General features: G+C 33.6%; 2 protein-coding genes across 2 annotated transcripts in view; both read right to left on the bottom strand.

Annotated features, from left to right (window-relative positions):
* LOC126886691 (muscle M-line assembly protein unc-89) overlaps positions 1 to 20,839 on the bottom strand; it is a 554,873-nt gene that overhangs the window by 350,798 nt on the left and 183,236 nt on the right. The window lies entirely within an intron of this gene.
* LOC126886693 (E3 ubiquitin-protein ligase RNF8-like) lies at positions 9,223 to 9,949 on the bottom strand. Its single transcript, XM_050653689.1, has one exon. It carries the CDS (start codon positions 9,872 to 9,874, stop codon positions 9,302 to 9,304), a length of 573 nt encoding a protein of 190 aa, XP_050509646.1. The 5' UTR covers positions 9,875 to 9,949; the 3' UTR covers positions 9,223 to 9,301.

The raw sequence follows: 20,839 nt of genomic DNA, 5'->3' as shown, positions 1-20,839 counted from the left end.
TCCTCCGCCAAATACTTTGTTATAATGGACAAACCTTCATTTTGGTTAAAATATTTCAAAGTGTATCTTAGTGTATCACGGGAAGTTCTTCATTTGTATTTGCCTTTTTCACTACTTTTGGCAATTAAAACAAAATATCGGAATAAACTTGATGTTGCTAGTGACTTATGCTGTGCACTTACTAAAACTCAGCCACGAATAGGCATACTAGTAAATAAAATGCAAGCACATCCATCTCACTAACCAACCTAATCTATTTATTAATAATTTTTGTAGTTTATGGAAACTGATATTGTTGTATCTTATGGCAGAATAAATAAATGTTTTGTTTTCAAGCGAATACTTATTTGTTTTTGTTTTGTTCCTATTTGGGCGCATACAATTTATTGTAAAGGGGAAGGGAGGCGCGAGAAGCTTTCATTTCAACAAAAAGGGGGCGTGGTACAAAAAAGTTTGGGAACCCCTGCACTATACGATATATTTTAATTTTTCTCAACATTTTTCTCTTGAGTTAGAATAAATTAAAGGGTTGTTTGGCGGTTAAGGGGATGAGCTCAAAAATAGAAAATATCACTTCGAAAGCTCATAAATAGTTTGATAAAAATTGACTTGATGACTTGATAAACCAGAATAACATTCTTCGATGACATATCTTTCCTCAAGAGGTAATAAATACTATTTTTAATCAAGCGTATATTTTTTTTATTCTCAATTGAATAACAGAATTGTGTCGAATGCGTTTTCTACATAATATTAAATTGTATCACTGTTTAGAATGTGTAATTACTTAGCCTTAAATGTTATAGCTTTATTCATGTATTCACAAATGAAAGACCAATATTTTAAACATGATTCTAAATGCTGTAACAAGATAACGTTTAAAGCGATAAGCATTTACCGTACTATAAAAAGAAAAATCGTCATCCGGACACATTTTATCACCGTGTGCTTTGATATTTATCATTTTGTTATCACGATGTTGTCTTTTCTTCCATAAGAGCCTATATCAGTAGGCTGTGAATTATTACACCAGCAATCTCATTTCATTTTAGCCTATCGTATATAGTACGTGTTTTGTTTCCAGACAGATCGATTTGTTTTCTTGATTAAGGGGAAGGGGGTCTTTCAGTTCTTTTCATATAAACTCATCGAGAAAATTGTGGGTTTATACACATTGGCTGTTTTTGTGTAATACACGCATTGATGAAGATATAGTGGAATATATGACAGCCGAATATATTACATCAATTTTATGTTATAGTTAATATTAATTCGGTTTAGTCTAAGATACGATATAAGGTCGATTTGCACCGATCTGTATAATGGATAACAATTATTATTGGATACATAATTTAGCATGTTAACAATTACAAAAAACAAGGGTTGCCCAATCTAATCTTGTTCTAACTATAATTAATTAAAATAAAAATTTAGACCATTTTTTATTCAGTTGCAATGCGAAACCAAGAACCGTCTTAATTTTTACTTATTTCAGAGAACGCAACCAGCACTCTTATCGACGATTTCACTCTCTACAGATAGCACCCTATGCATTCTCTGAAGAACCACTAAAAAGTGGTGAAATCGTCGATAAGAGTGCTGGTTGCGCTTAAAAATGGTACACATTTTTATTTTATATTAGTAATACTCCTATGAGTAACATAGGTCCATTTTCCGTTGGAATTAACCAAGCTGAACAGACGGTGTCGTGAATTGCAACTTTTAGAATTCCCTCCCCCTGGTCTTCTTCGCTTCAGCATCCATCTGGCCATTGCAATTTTTAGAAGCCATGGAGGTGTTACCAGGAATATGGCCCAATAAGTTTTCAATTAAATATCTTTTAAAAATATTTTTAAATATTTTTATTAGGATGAAAACTTTGACTATAATTAATTAATAATTAAAAAATGACATTTTTATAAATAAAAAAAATGTTTTCAACCCGGGCAGATATTATTTCAGATTTTTTTAGGCCATTCTAAACAAAAAAGATCTTTTGTATTTTTTCTCTAAAGTTGATCGTTTTCTAGTTATAAACAATTTAAAACTGAAAAAAGAACGAAAGCTGACGATTTTCAAGGCTCAAAAACATAACTATATCAGTTTTGAAATTACGAAGTTTTCAATTTAATATCTTTTAAAAATATTTTTAAATATTTTTATTAGGATGAAAATTTGACTATAATTAATTAATAATTAAAAATGACATTTTTATAAATAAAAAAATGTTTTCAACCCGGGCAGATATTATTTCAGATTTTTTTAGGCCATTCTAAACAAAAAAGATCTTTTGTAATTTTTCTCTAAAGTTGATCGTTTTCGAGTTATAAACAATTTAAAACTGAAAAAAGAACGAAAGCTGACGATTTTCAAGGCTCAAAAACATAACTATATCAGTTTTGAAATTACGAAGTACCTAAATACAAGTTCAAACCTTATTCTACCAGTTCTTTGATAAGTCTTTTGGACTTATTTCATTATGAAACATTGTTTTTTAGTTGTTAATGCGCGTCCCCATAAGAAACCTTCCTCATTAACAATTAAAAAAAAAATGTTGTAGAATAAAACATGGCTAAAATTATTATCGAGACCTGATAGAAAAAGGTTTGAACTTGCGTACTTGATGATTACAAACAAGATATTTTTTACTTGTGTTTTTGAGCCTTGAAAATTGTCATCTTTCGTTCTTTTTTCAGTTTTAAATTGTTCAAAAACTCGAAAACGACCAACTTTAGAAAAAAATTACAAAAGACCTTTTTTTGTTTATAATGATCCAAAAAATCTGAAATAATATCTGCCCGGATCGAATTTTTTTTAAATTCATAAAAAAATGTAATTTTTTAATAATTATTAATTAATTATAGTTAGAACAAGATTAGATCTGGCAACCCCTGTTTTTTGTAATTGTTAACATGCTAAATTACATATCCAATAATTTTTATCCATTAAACAGATCGGTGCAAATCGACCTTATATCGGATTCTCTACTAGTAGTTTATGATATCTTAACTGATTTATTTTCTATAAACTATCAGCAGGGACAAGGGATGCTTTGTTCTCAACGCTAACATTACTTCAACGATCATGGGAAATACAGAAAGAAATTTACGTCTGCTTTATGATTTTGAGAAGGTGTTTGATAGAGTTCAACATGACAGGCTGTTTGAATATCTAGAAATGATTGGAATACATGAGACATTGGAAGATCTGAGACTTTTACAACATCTATATTGGAATCAAGAAGCTTCTATTCTGGTAGAAAGAAACAGACAAAATTTGCATTCAAAGACGTGTCAGACAGGGTTGTGTGTTATCACACAAAGAAGATTAAGTTATACTCAAAGAAGAAAATCAGCAATTTTAATTAATCATCTTATCATTCTGTAATTACTTTTCTCCCTCAATATTAGAGTAGATTAATATATTTTTTTGTCTTTTACATTCATACGAATATTTTTTATAACGCAAAATACCACTCACCTCCATTCGTTTCATTCATCTCGCTCCATCTACTGCATTATCTACATCAATTTTCCCACTACTATGTACTGCTATATTTACTTTTTCTCCTTTCAACATTTCTAGAATTATTTCTTATTGCTTACTCTAGTTCCTCTTACTGAATAGGTTCTGTTTACTCAGTGGTTTCTTCTGATCCGCACTTTACGATGTTTTCACTTTCTTTTGCTTGTCTCTCAGTTCAACATTATCATTCTCTTTGCCTTATCCCTATGCGAGGTCGGCTTCCCTAATTGCATTTCTCCACACAATTCTATCTTGGGTCATATCAATGTCAATCCCCTTTACCAACATGTCCTGCCTTATCGTCTCCCCCCAGGTCTTCTTTGGTCTTCCTCTCCTACTCCTTCCAGGAATCTTCACTTCAGCTATTCTTCGTATTGGGTGATTAACGTCTCGACGTTGAACATGACCAAACCATCTTAACCTATGCTCTCTCATTTTGGCATCAATTGGTGCCACACCTAGACTTCCCCTAATATACATTTCTAATTTTATCCTTCTTTGTCACTCCACTCATCCATCTAAGCATTCTCATTTCCGCCACATGCATTCGTTGTTCCTCTTTCTTCTCCACTGCCCAACATTCAGTTCCGTACATCATAGCCGGTCTTATGGCTGTTTTATAGAATTTTCCCTTCAGCTTCATTGGAATTTTTCTGTCACACAACACACCACTCGCTTCTTTCTACTTCCTCCATCTAGCCCTAATTCTACTGCATGCATCTCCATCTATTTCTCCATTACCTACTCTGTAATACCGATCCCAGGTACCTACTTAAAACTATTGCTTTATACAATCAGTTCACCATCCAAAGATACCATTTTATTTGTAGTGACTCCATCTTTAAATGAACATTCCAAATACTCTGTCTTTATCCTACTAAGTTTTAAACCTTTTTCCTCCAGAGCTTGTCTCCACTGTTCCAGTTTTTGTTCTAAGTCTCTTTAACTATTTCCTACTAACACGACATCATCAGCATACATTAAGCACCATGGAAAGTTACCCTGTAGTTTCGCTGTTATCTGGTCCAAAACTAATGAGAATAAATACGGACTAAGCACCGATCCTTGGTGCAATCCTACTTTCACCTGAAATTTATCAGTCTCTCCCACACCTTTCCTAACACTAGTCGTTACTACCTCATACATATCTCTCCGTTCAACAGTTGTTCGAAATATTCCGTGCATTATTTCCTTGTCGTCATATGTTATTCCGTTTTTAGTCATTATTTATTGTGCTTTAGTTTTTTTGATTGTTTGTTCTATAAAACATTTTCTTTATTGTTTTCTTTAATTTTTTTCTCCGAACTTGTCCCAGCTTTTCGTTTCTCATTTTTGACTATTTCTTTCATTTTTATTCTCTCTACTTTGTATATTTAACATTTGTGTTGTACTTTGTCATGTAAGTCTACTGTTCTTTTTCTACAATTACTTAAGGACCACTCTGTATCTTTACGCAGAATTAGCTATTTTTGTGCATCAAGAATTTTATCAAAGTTTTGACAAGACCATCTTGGAGAACTTTTGAAACGACATAAAGTTTTGATAAATGCTGTCTGGTATATATGGTACGAAATTTAATACATGTTGCAGTTTCAAAAATATAAAGAAAAGCACATTACCATGTAATAATGCAAACGAAATTCTTGGCACCGCTGCCGTTTCGCTGCTTTGAATAATACGTGTTTCAGGAGTATCCGTCAGTGCAGAAAGAACTTCTTTCAATGCTGTTATAAGAACTTTTTATTATAGACTAAGAGCTGGGGTAGATGAAATTTTCTAATCATTTTAGGCACCGTAAGAGTCTATAACTTATATATAAAAAAAGTACGAGCACTATGCCGTCACGTTTCAGTAGCACATGTCACATGGGTCGACGGTAGAAAACCAAACTTTCCACTTATGGACGGATAACTAAATCAAAGGGTACCCCCCTATGTGATTAAAAAATGAGACCCAGCTCAAGTTTAACCCACCATCCACCTTCCCCCTCCCCCACCGTCAAAAACGTCATTTTTCGTTTTCATTGTTTTAGGTGAAACGCAATCAATTTCTTTCTTTCTTTCTCCCCTTCCTTATACCCTTTCAGGTGTCGGATTTGGGTTTAATTTAGCTACATATTCACCCATCTCTTCCATTCTTTTCGGTCCTGTGCTATTAGTTTCATTTCTTCTAGCGTTTTCTGTTTGATTTTTCCTGCTTCTACTATTTGCTGTATCCACTTTTTCTTCGGCCTGCCTTTTTTCTTTTTTGTAATATTCCTTGTTTCGTGAATTTTCCTTGCTAGTCTACTAGGTTTCATTCTCATCAGATGTCCATACCAGTTTAATTGCCTCTTTATTATTTTATTCATTATTGGTTCCTGTTTAGTTATCCCTCTTATTGTCTCATTTCTTATTCTATCCCATTTGGTCTTTCCGGCTATAGCACGTAAATGTCTCATCTCAATTGCATTTATCCTACTATTATGCTTTTTCTGTAAAGTCCAATTTTCGCTTGTATACAGTATCGTCGGTATCACAATCGTATTATATATTTTAATTTTTGTTTCGTGGGACAATTCTTTTTTCCTCAGAATTGGCGCTAGTGCGTAGTACAGTTTATTTGATTTTTTAGTTCCGTTTGTTATTTCGAGGTCTATTTTCCCATCATTGGTAATAATACTTCCAAGATAATCATATGCTGTAACTATTTCCAGTTGAGTATTTTTGCATTTTATAATTACTTCATTTTCTTCCTTTTCGCCGATGACCATTATTTTACTTTTCTCGATGTTTATTTCCATTTTTAATTTCTCTATTTCTTCTGTCCATATATTTATGAGTTTTTGCATTTTTGTCACGGAATCTGCTATAAGGACTATGTCATCCGCATACAATAGGGCTTCTATTTTTATTGGCTGTAATCTTTGGTATCCTATTGTTGTCTGTATTTGGTTCGTTATTTCTCCAGTATTTATAGTCAATTCATTCATGACTATTACGAATAGTAGCGGACTAAGACTGTCTCCTTGCTTGATACCTCTTTCCCAATTGAATTCTTCAGATCTTTCTCCTGCTATCTGTACACGTCCTTTTACTACTCCGTATATATTTTCAATTATTTTTATCAGTGTACTTGGTACTTTCATGTTCTGCAAGCATTTCCATATAATTTGTCTTTCTATAGAGTCGAATGCTGCCCTTAGATCTATGAATGCTAGAATGAGCTTTCCCCCCGAGTCAATACTTCTTTCTATTATATTTCTAATGATGTAAATGTTATCGTTTGTCTGTCTTTCTGGTCTAAACGCTGCTTGTTCTTCAACGTGAAACGCAATCAATTTTAAAAGTTCAAAAAATTCATAATCATATTAAGGCTTTTGCAAAACATGTTTATTTTATATAGACCCGCAGTTTGAGTATGCATAACCTCTAAAAAAAATTTTAATCTTTTTTGGAAAAGTGATTACTTCTTTTTCTTTGGAGATGGCTACTGGTCTATTTTTTATTTTGTGTATTTTATCAAACACTAAATTTATAATTTTTTCAGATTTTTATGTAAGGTTAGTCGTCTTCAAAAATCCAAAAAACTGTTTTTTAGATAGTTTTGGGGAATTCTTCCTACTTTATAGACTTCAAAATACAGTAGACGCCCTCTTAACCGACCTCCCTTTAACCGACCGTCGGCTTAATCGACCGACCCTACTCCTTTTTGGATGATACTATTTTTAGATTAGAGGTCATACAAGTTTCATAGTTTGTCTTGTGAGTGATATTGTTAATTACATATGTATATACACATCGACGTTCGTTTCACTTTATGTTTTGACTTAATTTGTTTGAAAATGAATCGTGACCCATGGGAAAAGTTATAGCGGACGGACTATATGTACATACTACTTTTTTGTTTATAGATCATAAAATATATACAGTAGGAAAAATGAAAGAATACCCATGAACGAACATATAAAACACGCAGTATTTTCCTGTCACCGTGTCACAAAGAAAATTGCCCAGCGCCATAAAATTGCCCAATAATAATTATTACATGTACTTGCGCTGGCCAATTTTTTGTCTGACACGGTGACAGGAAAATACTGCGTGTTTTATATGTTCGTTCATGGGTATACTTTCATTTTTCCGACTGTATATTTTTAAGAGTTACATATGTAATGTCTTTCTGAGGGTGGTTTTAAAGATATTCGGTTTAACCGACTTTTTGATTATCCGACCTATGGGCAGGTCCCGTCATGGTCGGTTAAGAGGGCGTCTACTGTAGATCAAATCAAGGTTTTTTTATAGAGTATATTAAAGATTGAAGTAACTGAGTCCTTAACATTCAAAAATGGGAGAAACACGTTTAAACTCACAAAAACCTCCTAAAAAACAGTTTTTCGGATTTTTGAAGGTGGCGAGCCTTACACAAAAATCTGAAAAAAATTACAAATATAGTGCTTGATAAAATATATAAATTAAAAAAAAAATTAGAGCAGCCGTCTCAAAAAAAGTTATCGCTTTACAAGTTACTTTACTTATGTATTGTTTATATTATCTATAAGTTTCATTGGTTCAAAGTGCTCAGTTTTGAACAAAATTGCGTTTAAAATAAAACATTTTTTTAATTTTGAAAAAAATCGTAATTGTTTATGGAATTAACTTAAAAACAATTAGGAATACCAAAAACCTCAAAGAGTAACAAAATGTACGTTTTGCTTTTCTGAATATTTTTGATTTTTTGTTTTCTTGTTAGACAAAAATTGATTATGCTATGTCTGTTCAAAATTTGCCTAAACTCGTGATTAGTTACTCGTTCAAGCCATTTTAACTACAGCTTTTTTCAAAACGAAGCACTTTGAACCGATGAAACTTACAGATCATGTAAATAATACATAGACAAAGTAACTTGTTAAGTGGTAATGTTAAAACGTATATGTGATGCTAATTAAGGGGTGATTTTCGCGATTTTTTTACCAAAAAATAAAAGGGACCAACAATATTTGGAGCGTAATTCACTTACTTTTAATATTACAAGTTTTCTTTAAAAACAAAAATAAACCTTTTTTAAACACTTTAAAAAAGTTAAAATGAATTTTCCCCTAAAAGTGCTCCGTTTTTGGGTTATTTCACATTGAAATATTCGATTTGGAACTTGACGAAGAAGAACCTACCTTTCATTAGCTGTAACTCTGCTTTTACTGGGTCTACAGACCTCATGTATACAACAGCATTTTTTTCAAGTTTTGATGGGCTATATTTTTGTTAAGAAAATTTTTTTTCGCTAAAATACTTACTTTTTGAGTTATCTCCGAAAAACCGTCCAAAAACATGTTTTATTTTGTTAAACATGAACATATTCACTCGCAAATAACTCGAAAAGTATTGACTTAGTGAAAAAACTCTATAGAAGAAAAGTTGTTTAGAATTAGTCGTTTTATCCAATTCCGATCTTATTTTGAATGTATTTTTTTCATCTTCGAGAGGGGGTATTCCCCTCCATTTTTGTAAAATGGAGGGGATGTAGAATTGTAAACTTTTCTTATATAATAATAGACAATTTCAACTACCTATTCCCAAATTTTCATCCTTCCTTTATTTTTTTGGGTCAGATTGTTCTTTGATCGGGCTACTATAACATATTAAACAAACTTTTATAAGGTGGGCGGTTAAATTTTCCGATGAGTGTAAATACTATACAAGGTGTCAAAAAATATTTAACAGCTTCTTATCTGTAGTATCAAAAAATCCTTTTATTTTTACGAAGGTACATGCAAATTTTTCTACACGATCATGGTAACATATTAAATTAAATTTAAACTTTCATCCGAAGAAAATGTATCAACATCATTAATGAACCAGTTGTCACAGAACCATTGGTCGTCTTGCCAGTCGTTATCCTCTTCAGCGCAATTCAGTGCGTCTATTAAACATTTCCAAGTATATTTTTCTTCTTTGCCATCACCATTAGAGGAAGTGTTGTTATTATTCCGGTCCATTACTACATTCTTTCTATGTTCTTTGACTTCGGGAAGACAATTTTCCAATAGTTTGTCAATAATATTATCTAGTACTAAGGTTGGTACTTGTTCAGTGATCATTGTTCTACATATTGGACAATACAGTTGATGTTCTTTCCAGTGTTCAATGCAATATTTACAGAAAGTATGGGAACAATTTAGAGTAGTAGATTTGATGAACAATTCTGAGCATATCGCGCACGTCAGATCTTTATTTTCTAGTTGATTATCTGTACTTACTTCGTCAATACATGAGAAATTTGGCGTCTTCGAATCTGTTAGACTTGAATTTTTCTCCGGCGATACTTTGGATTTTGAAGAACTCGTAGATTTCGCCTGAATTTCAGCTAACGACATGATAAATATGTGAAGAATTTCGAATAAAAATATTTGATGAATTTATTGACATTGGCACTGACATTTATAGATATAAATCAAAGTGTAAGTCGTCATTACAGATGAAAAATCATATTGTCCTTTTCATGAGCATTTTTCAGTGCGTAACAAATGATAGGAAAAAGGGTAAGTCCGTGATAATACACATTTATGACATTTATTCTAACATGACATTTTAGTTAAATCTGACAGTTGTCACATTTTATTTTCAATTTGGAATAAAAACAAATCAAATGTGTTTCTTGCATTTATAAAATGGTATTTTCTTTGATTTGTATAGTCTTATAAATTATACAGATTATATTTGTAATATTATTATCTAATTAAAAAAAATTATTTTTTTATTATGGCGGCATCTATCGACAACTAGAATAACTAGAATAAATATTGTAAATGTCTGTAATCACGGACGTGCCTTTTTTCTGTCACATACTATTTAATGCGTTAGAAAGAAATCGAAAAACTGCGACGCACTGAAAGATGATCATGAGAAAAAGAATATTGTTACGCGAATTGACTTTTAATTATTATTAAATAAATAAAAGACTTACTTGAAATTGTTTAATTTATAACACTTACAATTTAACACTTAAGTTTACAACAATATCTAATTTATGTTACACTTTCTAACTTATTTAATTCATTTACAAATATTATTTATCTACTTTAAAAAATATATACATTTCAATAACCCGATCGCCACGTTACAATAATTCACGCGATGGTAAAATATTAACTGACTGCCCTCTGCTTAAAAATCCTCCGCTTATATAGATACGGCTCTGCTTCGAGAACATTTCGAATGCCTGAGACATGTCTCCGCCCATCATCGGGAATACTCTGGCTTAGGCTACGGCTCCACGGGCTGGAAATTGACGCTAGCAGTAGCCGCAAAACGAACTTAAGGTTCCGCAGAACGGAATAGGAATAGCCGAACTGTACCGACTACAGGACTTGTGCGTAGTCGGTTCAGTTCGGCTATTCCTATTCCGTTCCGTGGAACCTTAAGTTCGTTTTGCGGCTACTGCTAGCGTCAATTTCCAGCCCGTGGAGCCGTAGCCTTAGCGGAGAAATTACTCGTCAATGACGTGGCCCCGTTGTTTGTGACTGCTAGGGGCAGGGCCGGCCTCAGTTAGAAACTCGTCACAATATATTATTTTTATTTATATTTTAATGACGTAACAGATCACGTTATACGGTTGACAATGCTTTGTTTGTTGGTAGATATTGGGACCGTGCAAGTGCGGAAGAGCGACACCTGGTTTCGTTTCATAACTCAGCAACATTTTTGTAGTACTTTTAATTATATTGGCCAATTATTTTAGTACTGGTTGCTGGATAATTGTCAAGGCCATAGCCCAAAAAAGAATAAGAAGAAAAAGTAAGATTGAGGTTGTGTTATTAAAAGGTAAACATTGTATGGAAATCCACTTTTCTCTTTGTATTAATTTGTGCTTAGAAGTTGGAAACGAATAGAACTTAAATTGACAATTTTTTGTTGTATTTTTACAATTTATAACACAGCATTTGCGAAATCCCATTTTCTTCAATGACAGTAGGTGTGAAATATGTCAATATGACAATTTTATTTGACAATATGAATTAAAGGAAGTTGTAAGATTTCTCCGCTATTCGCGCACGATCGTTTCTCGTATCCCCTCCAAGTACTTGCACACAGCGAATAAAGGCCCATTTATACATACCCGGGCCGTGTCTGTTCCGGGTCAGTGCCGAGTCCGGGTATTTTTATTGCGATATTCACATACAACCGGGTTGTGGCAGTGTGCGTACCGGGCCGAATAAGAGAGGAAAATGTTATTACATATCTCTGTGTAAAAGATAGTTGAAAATATTTCGGCTTGGATAGAAGATCTCACCTCACAATATCTATTGCTTGTCTGTTTTCCAGCAGTCGCGTTCACAAAACAATAAAATCGTGTTTATACAAGTCCCTGCGATCCGTGTCATTTTCGTGCATCGCCAGTGCCGACAGCAAAAATATCGACTGGGATTAATTTCAGACCGGGCCCGGACGGGCCCCGTCCGGGAAACGCCAATGTATAAACATGCTCATAAGAGTACATATTGTTTTTTTTAGACCGGACCCTGTCTTAACACGGAACGGACACGGCCCTGATATGTATAAATGGGCCTTAATGGATCAAGCTTCTCTATTGAAAATGAAGGATAACTTTTTCCATTGTGTTTAAAGCAATTAAATATTACACAGGCCGACATGATTTTTGGTGTTTTGAGTTTGACAAGTGTCCTTAGCTAATACGGGTACGCTGATTCTGAATATGAATTCGGTTTAAGCCCATCACGTCAAAATTTTTCACAAAATTAAAAAATCGAGTGAGATATTATGTACTAGCTCAAACAAGTATCTTATTGAAATTTTGTAAATTGCATTAAAATTATTTCTTTAAAATACTTGATAGATCGATAAAAAATATTTTAATACAATATGTAAATTTTATTTGAATAGCAACATTGCCCATCAAGTCAAAATGTTTCACAAAATAAAAAAAAACCCTTGAGATATTATATACTAGCGCATACAAGTACCTCATTGATATCTCGTAAATTGAATTCCTCATTCCCCCACCTTTTCTTCACACCATCCAACAGCCATCATCAGATGAAATTTAAAACGAAAAATCCGATGAAGACGAATTCAATCCTGGTATAGACCAACCTCCAAAGTTCATCCAAGCTGAACTAAATGACTTAGTGAGAGACTTGGGCCTATCGAAGGATGCTGCACAAATCTAAGAATCGCGATAGAAGGATAAAAATGTATTGGATCCAGGTACCACATTTTCGTGGTATAGGCATCGCGAAAAAGATTTCGTGGAATATTTTTGTCAAGAGGGCTCACTGGTGTATTGTACTAAAATTCCTGAAGAAGTCTAAAAACTTTGAGCTAATTACGATTCCATATTATAGCGGTTATTTATTGATTGTTCTAAGAGAAGTCTGAAGGGTGTCTTGTTGCACAATGATAATACTAATGCCTCAGTACCTGTTGCTCACTCTGTGCATCTTAAAGAAACATAATATAAGAATCTTGAGCTGTTCCGAAATAAAATAAAGTATAATGGATACTGTTGGCATCTCTATGAGATCTCAAAATAATATCCATGCTTTTGGGTCAGAAGTCTGGATTCACAAAGTATCCGTGTTTTTTTGTGTGAGTGGGAGAACGAGCACGAAAAATTTAGCTTACGTTAAGAAAGAATGGCCACAAAAAAATGTGCAGCGTGATACTCTAGTTGACCCAATGAGTCCTTTTCCTCCTCTTGACATAAAGTTAGGATTGATGAAGTAGTTTGTCAAAGCTTTAAATAAATAAGGTGACTGCTTTAAATACCTGAGCGACAAATTTTCTGCATTTTCTTTCTTAAGCTAAACTTTAAGAAGGAATTTTTATAGGCCCTGAAATTCGAACCATAAAATCGGACAGATTGTTCCAGAATACAATGGCCCAGGCAGGCGCGGATCCAAGGGGGGGTCAATGGGGTCAATTGCCCCCTCCTTGAGACTTCGCTTGGTGTCGCCTTTTTTTAAGAAAGGGATAATTACGATTGAAAATAAATAGTGGGTTTTGTTTCCTGTTGACAACTGAATAACGGAATAAAACAAAACAGAATTCCTTCTCCAAAGTACGTGTTCTCGGTCTTACTGTGTGGTGTCGAGTCTTGGACTGTGAATAAAATCGATCTACTTACCTAAATCTCCGAAAGTGGTAATTTCCCTAAGTCGAAATGTGGTTCTATAGAAGAATTTTGAAAGTATCTTGGGTAAAGAACTCCACAATACTAGAAAGTCTCAGCAAGACTACTGAGATTAGAGAAGGCATCAAGAAAAAAAAAGTGGAGTATTTTGGACATGTAATGAGAAATTTCAAATATAGGTTGCTACAAAATATTATGCAAGTGAAAATAGAAGGCAAACGAAGTCCAGGACGAAAAAGCACTTCGTGGTTGATTTGGGGTGGCAGTGAATAAAATTAAAGTAGCTATGATAGCAACCAACGTTCTCAAAGGACATGGTACATGAAGAAAAATAAGTAAACAAATAAGTAACAGCCCATACCGAAAAAAGAATCCTGCACAAGTGAGTGACGAGAAATTTTTTATTTAATTGCCCCCTACTTGCAAGGTTGCTGGATCCGCCGTTGGACCCAGGATCAATCTCAAGCATGAAGTTCTTTCGTAGCAGTCATAGACTGTTTCCTTGGGAACAACAAGTCCCCAAAGTATTAACAAATTGTAGCCAACATGGTCGAAAATTATAAAAACTGGGATGCAATATGAGTGTCAAGCTTCATTTTCTGGATTCCTGCGTTGACAGAGGAAGAGCAGGGAGAGAGGTTCCATCAACATATAAAGGAGATGGAAAGACATTACCAAGGAAGATGGGAAATAAGAATTATGACTGATTACTTCTGGACCGTGAAGAGGGACTCGACCACAAAAATTCATAAGAAAACTACAAAACGCAGTTTTCACGGAAAAAGAAAAACGATTTTTTTCAAAAAAACAAACGATTGTCTAGCGTAGGTTATACTGCATTGTTTGTGTATAAACAACTCAATTTTGCAGCGTAACTTTGTATTAAATAAAGTTTCAATAAATATTTAATCAGTATTTTTGGCAGTTTCTATGAATAATTTCAAACACATTTTTCTTGAAAACCTTACGTGCTGGAAAAAAACTAAGCACATATTCGTGATCAGCACATCCCATTTACTATAGCACACCAATCAAACTTAAAACACTTTTTCATGAAAATAAAAATGTAGGCTTGTGTTATCTACCAAACATGTGACCTATTTAACTGCAAAAACTACGAACTTATCTGTAACTAAGTTTTACATTTATTTAAACACTATTTGTCGCCGCTATCGCATAAAAAGTCCCAATACATTTTGAAAAAGTTAAATACATAAATAAATAAATAGGCAGTTAAGCATAATTTCATTTTCAGAGATCACCACCATCACTGTTTATGCACATTTCGATCTCTTGATCTCTTCAGAACAGCCCGTCGTGTGCTCTGAATCGAAAACAAATCCTACTGTCATGTATTTTTATTCAGTTTAGTTTTCTCAATAGCCTCTCTGATAACAGGTAGACCTAGAAACATGTATCAGAGGATGGTAAGAGACTCGAACTGAATCGAAACGCAACCGTCCATGTTAATTTTGTTTCACGTTCTTACTCGACGTAAAGTACAAAATGATGGCGATTTACATGGGTAAATTAAATATTCCGAGCAACGTTCTCAATGGCGTTGTGGCGACACGCTTCAATTACTATTTTGCTAATTTTAATTTTTAATAACTTTTTCAAAATGAAACAATACGTCCCATTTTAAAATTCACAAACCATATGCATAAAGGGCCTCTTAAATTTTAAGAAACGAAATATCAGTATTCAGATAAAATGCCTTCTCAGCTTTTAAAACACCAGATATTGATGGTTTGTTCAGTTTATGTATGGGAAACGCGAATTCCATAATAGATTACGGGACGATAAAGGGCCAGAATCCTTATGTCAATAAATCAGTCTTCAACTTCTTTAAAAACCACAGAAATGTAAAACTAATGTTTTTAGTTCATCCACAGGCAGTCTGACACAAACCCTCTTCCCGCAAAGAATATCAAACCCTCTTACGAGATATAAGCACGCCTTTTTAAGGCGTGCCAAAAATAAATAAATATATTATTGTTCGTTGTCTTACACTTATTTTAATTTCATTTAATTGTTTCCGTAAACCACCAACGGAACAACGTGACTACGCTTGGGTTTGCAGTTTACCTTAATTGCTATCGACACTCACTTCATCATTCCTCGTTAGATGTCGCTAAATGCATGCGTTGGTATATTATTTTATATCGAACCAGTCGGTGTGTATTGATTCAGCTCAGTCTTCTTACAAGCCTCTCTGATGACGGTTAGACCTAGAAACAAGTATCAGAGGAAGGTAAGAGACTAGAATTGAATCGAAACGGAACCGCCTATGTTTAGTTAATTAAATGTTCAAAATCTCTCCATATATTATTGCCCATACGTTTAGTTTGAATACCTGTTGAGAAGGTGTTTCGCGGAAAACTCTAGGATTTTCACGAATCCAATAACGGCCAGTATGTCGATTTATAGCACCGTTAAAAACATTCATCCAAAAAATATGAAATAAAAATTTTGCCTGTTCTGGATCATTCTTGCACCAAGTGTATTTTGTAGGGATGAAATTTGTAATTTTTGAGTACTCTGCGGACAGTAGCGCTCGAAAAACCAGATTTTGAGCTATTTTTTTAATACATGAAGTAGGTTACAACTTAGCATGACCTAAAATTGCTGCTTCTTTGGCTTAAGTTTTATCATATTTTTTGCACTTCCTTTTTTATCAGCTACCGAAACTATTTTTACAGTTTTTTTTTTTAAATTTCCCTTTTTTCTTACAAATTCTTGGTATACCTTTTGAAGATTGTTTCATGTAAAGGTAAAAAAAATAAACTAAACACAGACAGCCTATTTTAAAACTCCCAAGAAAAATGATGCGCTTGCTAGTCTGTATGTTTTTCGGTGTAATGAATGAGAATTCCAGCGGTACAAATATCTGGAAGCTGCAATATATTTTCATTGAGCGACAGTAGTTATTTTTTGTACACTTAAACTAAAAATAAACTTCCAACAGTTCTGGATTCGTATACCTAGATATAATAAATGTTCCGTTTCATTCCAACGAATGATATTTCCGAGAGTAAATTAAATTTGTGTACTTTTAAAAATGTAACGACGTTGAACGTTTCATCCTTTACCGAAAAATCAGCGAGTCGCGTATTAAAAGAGCACATATTTTAAAATTCTAAACTTCATTTTCAATCTGAAAATATTTAGATGAAAATAAACTAGATATTGGCAAACAAAGAGATTTATGTTGTACATGACACGATATTAACACGTTCACGCAAAAATAAAAGCTTGTTTAAATACGGGTACAGAGTAAAAAATAGTTTATTAAATATGAAAAAAAATAGAAAAAAATGATCTAAAACTCCTTTATAAAAGGTATACAGTGTGTCAATTTGAAAAGTTGCCACCCCCTATAATTTGGTCCCTATAGAAAATCTAAAAGTATGCAAAAATACGTCTAATTTGTTTCTGAGGGGGACATTTTGTAGACCACTTTTTAACTAAATTATATCAACCCTCTAGCGGAGGCGGACGCTACCCCCAAAATCTTTAATGGAAAGGGGGTTGAGTGATACCTCATTTTAGAGGTCATTCAATTACCTATTCAAAAATACCACATACCTTATATTTCTTTTCAGGGCCTGGATTCCGTGCACTGTAGATATCTACAGTCGCCTTCTATCGATGTCAATTGTCATGAAAATATTTGAATTTTTAGCTTTAATTGAATTATTTTCTAGTTTTGCTAGGTTATACTCTAATTGATGCTGAAGTGACACTTAGTAAAACAAGAAAATATTTGAATTAAAACTAAAAATTCAAATATATTCATGACAATTGCCATCGACAGAAAGCGACTGTAGATATCTACAGTGCACGGAATCTAGGCCCAGTTCTTTTGGAAAAATCTTGGACTCAATACTCTAAAAAAATTTTGGAGTTATGAACTCGATACTTAATATCTTTACGGTTTTACTTGATTTTTCCAAAAATAAATCTAAAAAGCTGTATCTTCTGTGCTAGCCTCCTTTTGTACATTTCTCTTGTGGAATCGTTCCACAGTGATTCTACATTGAATTTTTCCTCGGTGATTTCCTGTAGAACACGTTGTCTGTTTAAAATATATACTCACCAAATAGATCCACTACAGACAATACAGGGTGTTTCATTAATAATTGTCCATATAGTAACTGGAGAAACCTTAGCACAAAATACGAAGATTTAACCTAAAACACTTAAATAAAATGTGGTTCCTTACTGAGTTACTGGGTGTTTTACCTAAAAATTTAAAAATATATTTTTGCTCAACATTTTAAGACTATTCGACGTATCCTTTTCATACTTGTCAGGAAGTATAGGCACTGTACAAACTGCTAAATTATGTTAAACAAACGTTTCTGGCTATTACCAGAGGCGTACGACGGGGGAAAGTGAATGGTTGACCCTCTCCAAATTCTACGCCACTGGCGGAATTGCCATTTTAGTTCAATTTTTGGATTCTCCAATACCTTATATGAAAATATAATACTCTTCATTCGTAACGATAAAGTCATTAGTTTTCGAGATCTTTGAAGTTAAAAATGAAACGACACGGTTATTTTGATTAATGTATTGTGTCGCTTCATTTTTGATTTCAAATATCTCAAAAACTAATCATTTTATCGTTACGAATGAAGAGTATATTATTTACATAAAAAGGATTGGAAAATCAAAAAATTACACTAAAATAGCAATTTTGTCAGTGGCGTAGAATTTGAGAAAGGTCAACCAGGCACTATCCCCTGTCGTACGCCTCTGGTAGTAGCTAGAAACGTTTATTTATCTTAATTTAGTAGGGTGTGCAGTACTTACACTTTCTGCCAAGTATGATAAGGATACGCTAAATAGTTTTAAAGTACCGGGTACAAATAATTTTTAAATTTTAATGATATGAATCATATCATAATGTAATCAAAATAACTGTGCCGTTTCATATTTAACTTCAAATATCTCGAAAACTAATGACTTTATCGGTACCAATGAAGAGTATATTATTTACGTAGAAAGTATTCGAGAATCTAAAAATGGCACTAGAATAGTAATTCCTCCAGTGGCGTAGAATTTGAGAAGGGTCAACCATTTACTATCCCCTGTCGTACGCCTCTGGTAGTAGCTAGAAACGTTTGTTTATCATAATTTAGTAAAGTGTATAGTAGTTTCATTTTCTGCCAAGTATGAAAAGGATACGTCGAATAGTTTTAAAATGCTGAGCAAAAATGATTTTTAAATTTTTAGATAAAACGCCCTGTATCTCAGTAAGGAACCACATTTTATTTAAGTGTTTTAGGTTAAGTCTTCGTATTTTGTGGTAAGGTTTCTCCAGTTATTATATGGACAATTATTAATGAAACACCCTGTATATTCATTTTAAGAACGTTACAACAAAAAGCTTATGAATACGACATAGAACTATACAATGTATATACACTTTAAGATAGTGTGAAAAGAGACAAAATGCTGGAAGATCTTCGTAATCTAGGTATACCTAACAAATATATCAGCCTCATAAAAATGCAAGATTCAAAAGCCGCAGTTAGAGTAGATGGAGAACTGACTCCCCTACTTGACATAAATGTGGGAGTGAGACAGGGAGACGCAGTAGCAACGATGCTGCTCAACCTAGTTCTTGGGGCAGACAACAGAAAAAACCAATGTAACCTGCCATATAAATACAAAAACAGTACAAGTTACTGGATATGCAGACCATGTAGCTATCATTGGTAGGAGCAAGCATTAACTAATGGAAGCGTTCAAGGAAATTGATCCTGAAACAACGAAACAACAACTAAATACATGACCATCAAAAGAACACCTGGCAATGAAAATAATATCGTAATAGACAACTACACCATCATTGAACGTGTGGATGCTTTCACATACCTGGACATAGTGCCGGATTAACCATTAGGCAAAGTAGGCAGTTGCTTAGGGGCCTCGGTCACAAAGGTGGCCTCGTAGGGTCCAAAACGAAACAATAATAATTAGAATTAAATAAAAACTATAAATCATATTATATTGAAAAATTCAAATTTCGAGCAATACCTACCATAAAAATTATGGTGGGCGTATAAAACTACATTACAATGTATAGGTACTTTTGTTCACATAGAAAGCCTAATCTAAAAAGAGTAGTCTCTGTGGTTAAGTTTCTATCTACTCGCGGATTAGCTTTTAAAGGTGATACAGGGATCCTTGGTTCACAAAATAATGGAAACTACTTAAGCATTTTAAAGCTGCTTGCAGAGTACGATCCTTTTTTAAGCTTCTTCCATTTATCTAAGTATGGCAAGGAAAACCTTCTTCTTCAAATATCTGTAAAGAAGTAATAGAAGTAATGGCAAAACACGTTTTGAATACAATTGTTAAGGACATTGAGGAAGCGAAATACTACTCCTAAAGTGTCGATTCAACACAAGATTTCTCTCATATTGACCAATTGACTATTATGTTAAAATATTTTAGTTCATTTGATGGTAAAGTGTATGAGCGTTTTCTCACATTCATACCCATAAGTAGCCATACTATCTTTATTCTGCTGTTTTAACCGTTTTAAACGATGTGGCATTGATGTAAACGACATGAGCAATCATACGACAATCTTGCAAACATATCAGGCAAATACAATAGTCTCTAGGCTCATTTATTTAAGATTAACAAACTTGTAATGTACATTCCTTGTGCCGAACACTCGCTTAATTTGGATGGAATAAGTGCTGCTGAAAGTTGCGTTGAAGCAATATAGTATTTTCGGTTTGTTCAGCCCGTGTACAACTTTTTCTCAGCCTCTACCCACTGGGGGCTGCTGAAACAAGAGCTTTGTGTAAAGGTTACAATGCCTTCAAATCTGCTCTCCATACTCTTGCTGAAGATACTATTCAGAAAGCTGAAACAGTTCATGAGGCTAAGTGTTTGTAGAAAGAAATGTCAAAAAGAGAAACATTTATAGTGAATGAGTTTTGGACAACAATTTTAAAAGGTATCAACGCAGTCAGTAAATCATTACAGAGAGAATAGATTGAACTTCAAACTGCAGTTCAGCTTCTAAATTCACTTTTGGAGTTCTTACAATCGCAAAGAGATAATTTTGCTTGCTGCGAGTAGAAGATCTGTGATCTACAATTCCCTGAATATTTCGATAGGAGTACATGAAAGCGAGCAAGAAAACTACATTTTGATTATGCTA

Source organism: Diabrotica virgifera, chromosome 6 (genome assembly GCF_917563875.1).
Source record: "Diabrotica virgifera virgifera chromosome 6, PGI_DIABVI_V3a".
Lineage (NCBI taxonomy): Eukaryota > Metazoa > Arthropoda > Insecta > Coleoptera > Chrysomelidae > Diabrotica > Diabrotica virgifera.
The sequence above is the reverse complement of the archived record's forward strand: the minus strand, read 5'-3'. Positions and strand labels throughout refer to the sequence as shown.